Consider the following 12,973-nt stretch of genomic DNA (forward strand, 5'->3'; position numbering starts at 1 on the left):
ATCTGTATCTTAATAAAATTTCTTAAAAAGAAATGTAAAGCAAATCCTTAAAATTATAAAAAAAATTAATGAAAAATAGAACAAAGTAAAACAGCTAATACAAATATATTCAAGTATTTAAAAGAAGTATGAACACAGTAAAAGGGAAAATAGGAATTTAACAACAAAACAAAATGTCTAACTGAAAAGATCTTCTCAAGGTGGAAAACAGCTGAAATAATAAATTCACTAAATGGGTTTAACAGATTGAAAAGACTACATATTATATTACTGTATTTATAGGACATTCTGGAAAAGGCAAACCTTCAAGGACAGAAAATGGGTCAGTGCCTGTCAGGGGCTAAAGGGATTAGAAGATGAACAGAGAGGGCTGACTACCAAGGGGTTTAAGAGAACTCTGCGTGAAAGCAACATTCTATATCTTGATTCCATATCTTGATTCCATATGTTAATTGTTGTAGTGCTTATGTGACTGTACGTGCTTAACAAAATTTATAGAACAATACTTTAAAAGGGTGAATTTCAATATATGTAAATTATACCTCAATAAACCCACTTTCAAAAACTAGTGATAATGAATCCCTAGGAACATAAAAAAATATTCTCAGTACAAAAATAAAAATGTTTTAAAATATTTCTTAAAGATCTGTAAGTTTGAATTAAAAGTATCAATATAAAATCAGTATTTTAAAATATATATTTCCCAGTTCTGTTCCACTGAAAGAGCCTAAAAGTTGTGGAATAGAGATGATTTACCACATATCAATGAACAAGCAAGCAAACAATAATATCAACGATTATATTTGGATGGTGGGATTACAAGTTTTTTCCAAAATTTTTTGTACCTGTACTCCCCGTCTGCCACCCCATACTAAAATTTAATCATGTCTGCCAAGAACAATGCTTTTACAATTCAAAATGGAAATCTATGACTACCCAAGAAGCTATTACAGCCAAAGACTGAGCAAGTCCAAATAAAGTACTGGTTATAAATACCTCTTGGCAAATCATATGAAAAAGAACACTTACTCTTCTTTAAGTCTCTTTTGAAGCTCATCTTTTGAAAGTTTATTTTCACTGGCATTTTTCATCATATCTTTCCGAAAACGATTGTTCATCATGTCTACCCTATAAAAAAACAGAAAACAGCATGCTTTAAATACTTAAAGAATCAACATAAATAGCTGTTGTCTTTAGTATTTTGAGCAAACAATATAGGTTAAGATTTGTAAGATGTGGAACATCTCAAATGCACATTCTCCATTCTTCTTGAGACTAAAAGGAATCTCCAATATTTCAGATCATCTAGTTTACCCTTTGAAGAGCTATTTCAAATTCATAATGACTTATTTAGACACAGCTTATGCCATTCACCAAAATAAATTCCACGTAAACCAGAGTTAAATACAAAAAAAAAAAAAAAAAATGGAAAACAAAACCCAAACCTTAAAAAGCTATGAAGGAAAAATACAGGCAAATATTTCTCTCTCTGAAGAACTTTTTACTATTAAAAACAACAGAAAAAAAAAAAAAAAAGGAAAAGTCATAGACTTCATATAAACATTAAAATCTTCTGTATATCAGAAATTAAAACAAACTTAAAGGCAAACAAAAAGCTAGAAGATAATGTGCAATAAATCTGACATACAGAGGTTTGAAATTCTCAATATGTAAGGAGCTGATATACTAAATTCATTAATAGTCTCATTCTGTCATCTGCAGCAACATGGATGAACCTGAAGAATGTTATGCTAAGTGAAACAAAACAAGCATGGAAGAAAAATACTGCATGATCTGATTTATATGTGGAATGTGAAAAGTGTAATACATAGAAGCAAAGAGTAGAATGATGATTACCAGGGGTGAGGAGGTAGAGGAAAGAGGGAGATGTTGGTCAGAGTACAAAGCCGCAGTTATGTAGAACAAGAGCTAATGTGCAGTATGACTGCAGTTAATAACAAAAATAAAAATAGTAACCAGTTGAAGAAATAGAATTCACTTGACTGCAATAACTTCTCACTATGTTTATGTATAGCAAATTATCACGTTGCACACCTTAAATACATACAATTTTTATTTTAAAAATAAAAAACAAAATGAAAGAATTTCCAATAGGCAAATAAACAAAGACATAATAGACTACTTTTAAGAAATACCAATGACTAATAAAAAAATGTTTTCTCAACACAAGTAGATATTTCCCACCCATTAAACTGACAATGTCTGAAAAAAGAGAAATCATTGCTTTTAAAATAGAGTGAAATGGACACTTTCCAATGGAAAGGTAAATTGGTAGAACCTCAGGTTCAGCCTGGCAGTATACATTAAGAACCTTAAAAATGTCTGCTCTTTGATTAAATTATTCCACCTCAAAGAATCTTTCTTAAATAATTTTAAGTAGAAAAAAGTTTATGCATAAAGATGCTCATCTCAACATCAATTTATTAAAAGGAAAAACATTTATTCAACAACAGCTATGTATATGCTTAAATCATACAATGCACTATAATACATCCATATATAATGGACTATATAAACACTTTAAAATGTTTATAAAGGTTGTTTTTTTAATCAGGGAGAACTGCTTGCAATAAAATACATGCTCATCTATCAAAGTACATATTGTGCATGCTGGCTAATTTTTTAGCCTTTTCTCAATTTTAGACATCTACATACATTATTTAATCCCAAGAAGCTTTCTGATACAGTTACTATTATCTCCATTTCACAAATGAGAAAAGGTAGGTTCTAAACTTGCCAGTGGTCAGTTAAAATCTGGCCAAATTAGGAGGCAAACTCAGGTCTGACCCCAAACACTGCTCTTTTAGCTTTTCTATACAGCACAGAAGAGAGAGGGAGAGATGTACGCCAAGATGTTAAAGTTGTTCTCCCTCGGTGAAGGGATTATGAACGATCTTTGCTATATTTTTCAGTATATTTCAAGTCTTCACATAATCACATATTCAGAAAGAGAACTTTCTTAAAACCTGCAAAATAACTTTTGAAGTATCCAGAGGGATTCCAGAAGAAAAATTAGGCAACCTACATCTCCTCCTCTTCATCTTCTTCATCCAACCAAACTGGCTTCTTCTGAGGTGGAAAATTATCTTTTGCTTCATTCTCCACTTCTGAGTCACCCGAGTCTTCCTGTACTTGAACCTAGAGAAGATAAAATGCCCACAAGCACTAAGTCTTTCATACCCCATGGTGGCAGACTTTGTAGTTACATGGCTTGTAGAATGCTTTGTTTTTATGGCCCTCTGATCAAATTATGGGAAAATGCTACCACAGCAAATGCTGGAGTCAGAACAGAAAATGAAGAGATTAGAGAATGGCACCACCCACTGGACGGGTGAGATAAGATGGAACAGTCAACTTGCTAAAAGGAAAAGACCAAGAAAGACAACAAGGTAAACTGACATGAAAAAAGGAGCAGGGAACATCGAAGAACTACAGAAATCATGGGACCAGAGACAGACTAACACCAAAGATAAAATGACTGAATGTCATAATTAAATTATATTTCATATTCTTAGACATAATTCCTCTCCACTTTTCTTAACTGTTCTTGACCCTCTACCTCCTTAAGAAACTTTATGCTATATAATCAAATTTAAATGTAGACCATAAAATTTCCCCTAACGTGAGCTTTAGCTTTCCCAAAACCACACAATAGAAGCGTACAAATGATTTCTACTTGATCTATTACTGGCCTATGATCCTTCAAAGCCCAACAAACTCCACCTCACAAACTGTCACTATTCTTGACTAGGAAACTGTCACATGCTTCGGCATTTTTCCAGGAGTATTTCTCTATCTTCCAACCAGATTGTGCAACCTCTCTCATAAGCACCCAAAAGGAGGTTCTGGCAATCAACGGATACTTGCTAGGTCTGCACTCATTTATCAAACTGAGTAATTCTCAGTAAGGCTTTGCTTGACAACCCTATGTAAAATTTCACAGGCCCCCCTCTACACATTTTTATCTCCCTTTCTTGAACGCCTTTATTTCTTTTTTTTCCTTCAGCACTTCACTGACATACTTGAATTTTATCTTCTGCCTCTGCCACTAAGTAACTAAGCTCCAAGAAGGCAGGGATTTTTGTCAGTGTTCGTCCATTGCTGTTTCTCCTCCAGTGCCTGGAAAATGCCTGGGACTCCCTATCTTGGAAGAAAAGCCAGGCATATGATTAAAAAATAAATAAATAAAAAGCAAAACATGCAAAAAAATTATAATCAATCAATCATGCAGGGTTTTCACTGCCAGGAAAAGTATCTGATGCCAAACTGGCTCACAAATATTTGTTTAATAGACAAATACACGGTCACTCTGAAAAGCTGGCTAATCAATCATTTCACGGGATTGTTAAAACAGACTCCCAGGCCTGTGCCCCCGAATTCTGATTCCACAAACGAAGTGGAACCCCTGAATCACGGCAAAGTATTGAGGCAGACGATCGAAAGACCAAGAGGTAAGAAACACTGAATCTGGGGAGAAAATAGTGGGGCTGAGCCGCGAAAAATGCTCACAATTACAGTTGGCTAAACGAATATGCATGGAGCACCTGCTCGATATGACGCTCAGCACCACCCAAGGGGGCGGAGAAAGGGGCGGTCTCCGCCCTCTCGGGCCTTTCAGTCTGGCACCCCTTGCACCCGCATTCGCGGTCCCCTCCCACCTGAGAGCTCAGCGGCGCCACAGGTCGCCCAGGCTCCGCCCCCGGAGGCTCACCGCCCACCTAGCGCCCAGGCCGCGGGGCCGCTGCCTCCCTCACCTGCGGGCCCCGCAGACGCCGCAGCAGCGCGTCCTCGTCGTCCTCCACATCCCCGAAGACCAGCTCCTCCAAGTACCGCTCCACGGCCGGCTTTTCCTCCTCCAACATCAGGCGGTTCCGCTGTCGGAGCCGTCTTTCCTCCTCCGCCGCGACTGCGATCGCAGTGGCCGCCTCGCGCGGCCGGGCCGGCGATTTCCGCTGGGATGAAGGAGCAGCCTTCCGGGGCTGTCCGCCCGGCCCCGCTCCGGCTCTTCGGTCCGGCCTCATTAGGGTCTTCCGGTCTGGTCTCGCTCCCGCTCTCCGCTCCGGTCTTGCTCGGCTCCTGCGTTCCGGCGGCATCGCTGGGTTTGAGAGAAAACGCGGGTGCTCACGTTGGAACCTCACTGCGCGTGCGCCGAGGCCCCTCGCTTTCCGCCCCGGCTTAAGCCGCAGGGGGCCGGAAGGAGGCGGCACCGCCTGTGAGCACGTGACCAACACTGTTTTCCGCCCCTCCCGCCCTTGTGTAACGCCCACTCCCCTCACGAGCCCCTCCCCGTGTGGGAGTTCCTCCGAGAGGACCAATCTTCCGGGTGGAGGGGGAAGCGGCGTGACTGGAGTGGAAATTTTTTTCCAGCACAACTTCGCAGCTGCAATTGATTGAAAGGAGCGCAAGAAAGCCGGGGTATAAACTGGGATGACAAGCTGAAATTTCTACTCGTCTGACTTTTTAACCACTCGAGCCCAATTGCCTTCTCCACCCCTTCGTCTTGGTACGGTCCGTGGAGTACGGAGCCTGCAGAGGGTCCCACGCTGGAAGAGAGAGAGGAGGGTATGTAGGGAAGTGGGCCAATCGGGGCGCGGGTCACAGCGCAGGCGCGCTGGGGAGGGAGGGCTATGCTAATGTTGTTGATATCCTGGGGCCACCCGAGTTAAAGGGGGGAAATCCGGGGGCTGCTGCAGCCGCCACCGGCCTGGGCCCAGCGGGGGCCCCCCCATAGTCGCCGTAGTCCCGGGGAGAGGCGCCTGCCCCCAGCTCGGGAGGGGGCGCCGCGGGCCCGGGGAGCACGGACAACCCCTACCCATGAGGCCCTGATGGAAAACACAAAGGATCTGGTGAGAGCCGAGCGCGGCAGCTGCTTTGTGTGCCAGGTGGGGGGGACGCCCGCAGCTCCCCGACCCCAGGAACCCCTGCAGCCCCCTGAGCTTGCGTTTCCATCCCACGCCCCCTCCACCTCCGGAGCCCCCCTCCCCTGCCGGCCGTTAAACGATTCGGGGGTTCCCCTCCCCCCACTCCCTCAGCCCCGGACTCGTCAGGGTTCTCTCTGTCCCCTTCACTTTCTGGAAGAAGAATTTTAGAAGAAAGTTATTCTCTTCGTTCCGCACCCCTCCCCCTTCAGCTCTGGCTAGGGGAGAAAGGCTGGATTTGAGACTTCCTTTTTCGGCCGCCCAGAGTCGGGGAGTAGAGTCCTCACTTCTCCCAGGGGGGCAGAGTTTTGGTGCTTTGCAGGGGCAGGCGCCTCTCCGCTGTGGGGTGGGTGCCGCGAGGCGTTTCGCACGTGGAGGTGGAAAAATTGAAAGGGGGCGGGGTGGGCACGTGTGGGAGCGAGAGGTGGGAGTGGTGTTTGGGAAGCAGCCGCCTGGGCTGCCTGTTATAGGGTTCTAAGTCGGTGGGTTTTTATGATTATTGCGTTCTCTTTTGTGAAATAAGAATCCTAACATTTCAGAGTCGGAAGAGACATTAGAGGTCACCCAAAGCAGCCGTGCCCTGTGCAGCCTCTCTGACAAGTGGTAGGTAGTCCGGCCTCTGCTTAAATCCCTACAAACAGCGCTTGCTACTGCCCAGGAAAGCCCTTTCTGTTCAGTTCTGATTGTTGTTTGCCTGCCCTTATTAGACTCTTTAAACTCATTCATGTCCTTGTTAAGTGGATTCCCTTTTTACTTCTCAAATCTTCTTTCACATCCTCCTCACCCACCCACTGCTCATTGGCCTATATTTTGTGTGCCAGGAAAGAACAGCAGGAAAGTGGGGGAAGGAGGGCTTGAAAGATACTGAGGGCCGGCTGAAAACTTTGCTGGGTCAGTTCAAAGTTTATATGCCTGAGAATGGTTGATATTTTTCTATAGGAAGCTTGGGAAATAGGATCTGGGGATTTCATGGTTTTTTTTCCTCTCACTAGTGCATCTTTTTAAAGTTAGAAATTTCAGGATCCTGTTTCAAAGCACATTTCGTGTTGCCTAAATCACTTTCCCTAAGGATGCATAAAATTGCCTCTTGGAGATAGTACGGAAACTGTTAGAAGCATCTCCTGGTAGAGGGATGATAAGAAGCACTGTACTCCCCCCCCTCCCCCCCAATCTCCTCCTTTGGCCTGTTTTTCTTTCAAGCTGGGCTTCCTTCTCAGGGCCCCTCCTTCACAATACTTTCTCTTTTTTCTTTTCTAGCTTTTAATGAGGTTTGAAATTTTTGCAACACTGTAATATTTGCCTAGAGTTTGCAGTGTTTTTCATGCTCTTTATATTAGTATGCACCAGTGGTTATCACTGGGTGGTTTAGATAGTTCGGTCCTGCTGTTGTCACTTAGCATTTTTCTAATACTCTCCTTCATTTGGTGAGCTATGCTGCTTCCAAAAGTAGTTTTATTGGCATAGGAATCTTGGGGGCACATGTTTTCCTCTTCCTAATATGGTAAAGTGGGAGTCAAGACATAACATAAAATGTAGAAGTAATGAATCTGGTATAAAAGCCAGAGAATAAATTTCACTTTAAACTCCCAGTCTCCTGTTTAAAATGTTACAGCACAGAAATTTTTTTCTCTCCCACTTTTATAACTTGGAGACTGTTGCTTTGCTCTAGTGTGCTTAATCTGTATTTTTTTTTTCGTTTGTTTACCTCAACAGCAGTGAGTGTTTAGAAAGAAAATAGCTGTCTTTTTTTGCACCACCTCCTTCTCTGAATAACAAGTGGCTTCTGTTTATATAGAATCCGATACTCCAAGCTTCTGGGTGCCTTACAGATGGCAAAAACTGTCTTGAATAAGTATCTAACTGTTCATAAGTATCTAATGTTGAGCCATATTTTTTAATTGTCCAATTTTAAATGTTATACACACTTTGACATATATTTTCTCTAAGTCTAGTCACTGAAAGTTAACATGGGAATGAATACTAGATACTGATAAAAGTTAATGGAGCTGCGTAATTCTGTCTTGAGAGTTTTTACTAATGTGGAGTTCCCAAGTTCCTGTTCACTTTAAATGTGAACTGTCATGACTTAAGTTGACTGACTTTGGAGACGTTTGCATTCTAAACATACTAGACAGGAATGACTGGTTTTATTTTTGAAGAAGACGCTACTGTATATTTTTATGGCTGGTTATATGTTGATTTAATTAGTGTCGGAACCTTCTTAGCTCTTCAGAGGCTTCAAAACCTCAGTTACATTGGAAATTAAAACAGAACAATTTAAAAATGTGACATAGTGGTCAAAGGAAGGTAAAACTATAGCTTAGAAATGAAGACAACATATTAATGTTATAAATACTAAACCACTAGATTACTAAAAGCCAAGAGTTCTCAGTGGTTTGAGTGACCATATCCTAAAATTAGACAAGTCACTGTTCTTTTGGTTGTTCCTTGTTTCTCAATTTTTCATCTTTAAAATGTTTGCTAAAATAAGATTTAACTTTCTCATATGTCTCATGTTAAGGTAAGCTAATTAAAATGTATCATTACTTTCAGAGTTTCAGATCCAAAAGAAAGGTAAAAAACTCGGGATGGTAGAAGAGGAAGGAGTTGATGATAGTTAAACTAGGATATGCCTCCTAACACTAGGGTATTAACTGTCCAAGGCTACTTTTAATTTTATACAAAAATTGCGGATTGTTTGACTTAGTCATGAAATTTAAATCTTTTTTTAGAATTTTTTTTCCCCACAGATTTAGAATTTCTCTTCTTACTTTACTGCAACCCACAAGGAAGGGTGGAAAGAAAATAATTCCCATTTGAATAAACCCTAAATTTGAGGGGATGAAGTGATACGGTATGAGGAGCACTGGCAGACTAGGTTAGCATTTCAGTTGTCACTAAGTAGCTTCATAGCCCTTGTTGGACAGGATTCTGTGCCTCAGTTTTCTCATCCTTAGAGTGGAAAGATTGGTCTAGAATTAACATTATCCAGTAGAACTTTCTGCAGTGATGGAGCTGTTCAATATCTGTGCCATCTGTATGGTGGCCACTAGCCACATGTGGCTGTTGAGCACTTAAAGGTGCGACAGAGAAACCTGATTTTCAATCTGTTTTAATCAAGTGTAAATTTAAATAGCCACAGTGGACATACAAATATAGAGCAGCTAGGCTAACAAGCTTAGCTCATCACCAGAATCGCCTCTTGGGGATCTTGTAAAAAATACAAAACCTCTTTCTTGCAGGTTATCATTCAGTAGGTCTGCAGTGAAGCCTAGAAATGTATGCTTCAGAAAGGTTTTTATCAGATTGGTTAGAGAAACATTGCGTGAGAAGGTTTCTGAGCTCCCTTCTAGTTCTCGCTTTAGTATTGATTACTTGTAATGTAGTAGAAATGAGCTATGGACAGATTTGGCAAACTGGCCAGGCTCTAGCTCTGCCACCTCCAGACCTGTAATCTTAGGCCTAATTTGCCTAATCTCTTCAAGCTTCATTTTCCTCATCTAAACTAAGGGCCAGGCATCAGCCCTGCCCTTCCTCCCAAGATTTCTGTAAACCTCTAGTCAGATGTGATGACCACTGTATAAGAAAATGTGAGCTGCTATAAACAATAAAATGTTAAGATATCTTTCCAGAATTCCTCTTTCTTTTTATCCTTTTCACTGAATTATCTAATTCCTACCTATATTATAGAAATAGTTGTATACAATACTCATTAACTAATTTAGTAATTTCTTGTCCTCTTGACTATTTGGCCATAGTTTATAGTCTAGTTTTGGGACATGCATATTGAGTTTAACACTTTTTTTGTATTTCTGGTGCTTAGCATAATGATTTGTATATATTGCTCAGTAAATATTGGAAAATTCCATCTTACTTTACTGTTAGACTTCAAAACTTTAATTAGCTAGTTTAGATTGTTTTATACAGCAGAGAAATAACCACCTTGTGTGCATGTATGTGTTTAACTGTATTTCATTTGTTCTGTTATTAATACCATATAGTTTTTATTGTTAGTGATTGTATACCTTTTGAGCAACCAGCTCCAAATGTATTTTTAGAAGATAAATACCGAGAAAATGTCATCATTTTACATCAATATTTTTAGGTATATTAAATCAACATGATGCTGAATAACCTATTTAACTTATTTTTGCTAGGTTAACATTAATAAATGCTCTTGTTTGATTACTTAAATTATATTTACACTTCAGCCAAGCCTTAGTATGAATTCTGTTATTTGGAGTAGAATTGATAGCTGATAATGATCTTAAAGCCCCTCTAGGTTACTGCATTTCAGACTTAATTTTGATGAGGTCATCTTATTTTTAATTAGCTTTTCAGGTTCATACTTAAGGATTCATAACTTTCTTCTGAAGAACTGAAAGCCCATTCATGTGAATTATTTTATTTTTCAAACATCCTTCCTGTGTGGTAAGTGGTGTTTTCCTTATTTAGAAGAAAGGGAAACTGAGACCCAAATAATTGTTACATCCACAGTCATAGGTAATAGAACCAGAACTTGAACCCAAAAAGATAGAAATTGGTATTTCTTATATATCAAAGATGGCTTCCCTTTGCTCACTGTTGCTTTAAAGCTTAGAACATTGTCCTCTCCTGTCCTTCTCTGGGTACTTTTCAGCTTCTCTCGGTGGGATATTCAGTATATTATTGCTTTCACTTTCAATGATTGTATCACTGGCATGGATTTATTCTTTCACGTTGAACTTGTGGGAAACAAAAACCCAACAATCCCAAACCTTTACCATTTTACTCTAGTAGTAAACTTAGCACGAAGGTACTTCTCTTTAGCCCAGTGAATTGTATCTTGATAGTGGAATGAGGAAGAAACCAGCAAGAGCTGAGTAGCTTCCTAGCTCCTACTGAGTCCAGTCATCATAAAGTATCTATTAATCCTTATTTTGAACTTTGTCAGTTCAAACATACAAGGTTCTGGAAAACTTATATTCCATGACTAAATATAATTATCAGATTATATGGGCCACTGTACCCTATTGGTGCAGATAATGGAGAATTGGTTAACTTTTGATTAGTTTATTCATATTGAGATTATACTATTATTACTTAGGTATGTATTTATATGCACTTGCATTTAGAATCTCAAATATTTTCTGTGAAATTTCTCCTGGAGAGGTTTATACTTTTATTGGAGCCTCAGGATGATTATATAAGTAAGTTAATGGTTATACCTTTTAATTCCTTTGTAGATTTTATAAGAAGGAAGGTTCATCTGGTGACAGTCACGGTAGGAAAATGAAAATTCTGCAATTTGTGACTTCCTCCCAAATTCTGTCACTATAAAAATCTCTTTTTTGTTTTATTTTTCATTGTAGAAGTGTTATGTATTTGCTATTAAAAAAAACAGAAAACGAAAAATATGGAAAAGTTAAAATTATCCTTCCATCCCGTTCTCACTTTGTTCATAGTTTAGCTGTTCCTTCCAGGATCTTTCTAAATGCATATGTAAACGAACATAGATATATCAATCTGTGCATATGCCAGCATATGTTATTTCTTTTAATAAAAAAAGAGTCATTCATATTTGGCAATTTACTTTTTTTCACTCAGTATTTTACCTATAGTAAATCATCCACCTATGGTTAGATTGCCTTCAGTTTTTCACTATTATATTATTGCTGCAAGAAATATCCTTCCACATGGATTCTTGCGTCCTATGAGTATTTCTTAATGACAGATTCCTAAAAGTGGAATTCCCTGGTCAAAAGGCATACTCATTTTTTTTTAAGTTTTCATAAGTAATACAAATTGCCTTCCAAAAAGATGGCATACATTTGTCCTCCCACCAGGTGTATATGAGTGCTTTTTCTCCCATGTGTAAATTTTCCAGTGCCAGATATCATCAACCTTTCAACTTTTACCAGTTATTGAATTTTTTAGAGGTAGTTTATATTTTGTAAAAATTAAACTTATTTTTATAAAAAGCAACGCATGCACCTGTTAGTACCATGTAAACAATAATTAAAGTACCCCCAAAAAGGATCGCTTGCAGCAATCTTTTTTTCCTCTTCCCAGTTCAGCTGTCATGAAACAACTACGTGTCTTTTTTTTTTTTTGGCCATGCCTAATGTCATGCGGGATCTTAGTTCTCCAAACAGGGATCAAACCCATGCCCCCTACAGTGGAAGTGTGGAGTCTTAACCACTGGACTGCCAGGAAAGTCTTCTGAGACAGCTACTTCTAATTCTTTTATCTTTTTTATCTAGTATCTGTCTCCATGATTCTAAATATTAGACTACCATTACCTGGTGTATGAATTTTAGGTATTATCGTTTGATTTCCTCTGTGCTAGATGAGGAGTTACCATACATGCCCTAATATTAAGCAAGGTTTCCCCACCTGCAGTGATCCCATCACCTTATATTCAAAGCCTTGAGTAGTCACCTAACATGATTTTTCAGTTTTATTTTGAAGAGCAAAGCTTTCAAAATGGCACATTACCTGAAACAGTTTTATTTGATCTTTGTTTTCTGTGCTTAAAGAAGTTAGCTGATAGAACCAAAGTTAAGAAAGAAAGAGAAAGGAGTTTAAAATTGAACATAGACTTAAGATTATTCCCTTGATTCATATCGCTAGTGTTCATTTTAGCTGTATGACCTTGGGCAAAGTACTTAACCTGTTTGAACCTCTGCTTCCTCGTCTGTAAAAAGGAAATAATAATAGTTGTAAGGATTAAATGTATACTATGTATTAAGTGCTTAGAATGTCCCTAGCACATACTAAGCATCCTGTAAGTTGTATTACCTATATTAGTTGTATTATTAATCATAACAGACTTTTTAACAAATCAGTAGCAAAAGTAGTTCATAAGGTTATTATGGAATTTACAAATAAACTCCAGTAGAGCAAAATGTGTTTCTAAACCAAATTAGATGAAAATGAACAAGACACGCTGGAAAACTGTCAGGTGATACACAAAGTGAATCTAATGTGTGACAAGTGAAGTGTTTCAGAAAATGGCAAAAGCAGTATTTCTGAGATAATATATTGTAATATAC

General features: G+C 39.1%; 2 protein-coding genes across 21 annotated transcripts in view; one reads left to right on the plus strand and one right to left on the minus strand.

Moving 5' to 3' along the window:
* UTP18 (UTP18 small subunit processome component) overlaps positions 1-5,114 on the minus strand; it is a 49,971-nt gene extending 44,857 nt beyond the window's left edge. For both annotated transcript variants that reach the window (XM_057715504.1, XM_057715503.1), the window contains exons 1-3: positions 4,776-5,114; positions 3,047-3,159; positions 1,030-1,128 (exon numbers count right to left, since the gene is read on the minus strand). In XM_057715504.1, the coding sequence (XP_057571487.1) occupies positions 1,030-1,128; positions 3,047-3,159; positions 4,776-5,114 (551 nt within the window). The remainder of the gene's footprint in view (positions 1-1,029; positions 1,129-3,046; positions 3,160-4,775) is intronic.
* An 85-nt stretch (positions 5,115-5,199) lies between these two features.
* The window catches only part of MBTD1 (mbt domain containing 1), a 66,905-nt gene continuing 59,131 nt past the window's right edge, over positions 5,200-12,973 (plus strand). For 4 of the 19 annotated variants that reach the window (XR_009049983.1, XR_009049982.1, XM_057715493.1 and 1 more), the window contains exons 1-3: positions 5,606-5,867; positions 6,479-6,542; positions 10,273-10,370. Coding sequence is in view for 1 of the 19 variants with exons in the window: in XM_057715491.1 (XP_057571474.1) it covers positions 5,847-5,867 (21 nt within the window). In the remaining 18 variants the exon portion in view is untranslated. Of the gene's footprint in view, positions 5,584-5,605; positions 5,868-6,478; positions 6,543-10,272; positions 10,371-12,973 lie in introns of those variants that run through there. The other 15 variants (XM_057715485.1, XM_057715492.1, XM_057715497.1 and 12 more) reach the window with 8 other exon arrangements.

The sequence above is a fragment of the Hippopotamus amphibius genome, chromosome 17, assembly GCF_030028045.1.
Source record: "Hippopotamus amphibius kiboko isolate mHipAmp2 chromosome 17, mHipAmp2.hap2, whole genome shotgun sequence".
Taxonomy (NCBI): domain Eukaryota; kingdom Metazoa; phylum Chordata; class Mammalia; order Artiodactyla; family Hippopotamidae; genus Hippopotamus; species Hippopotamus amphibius.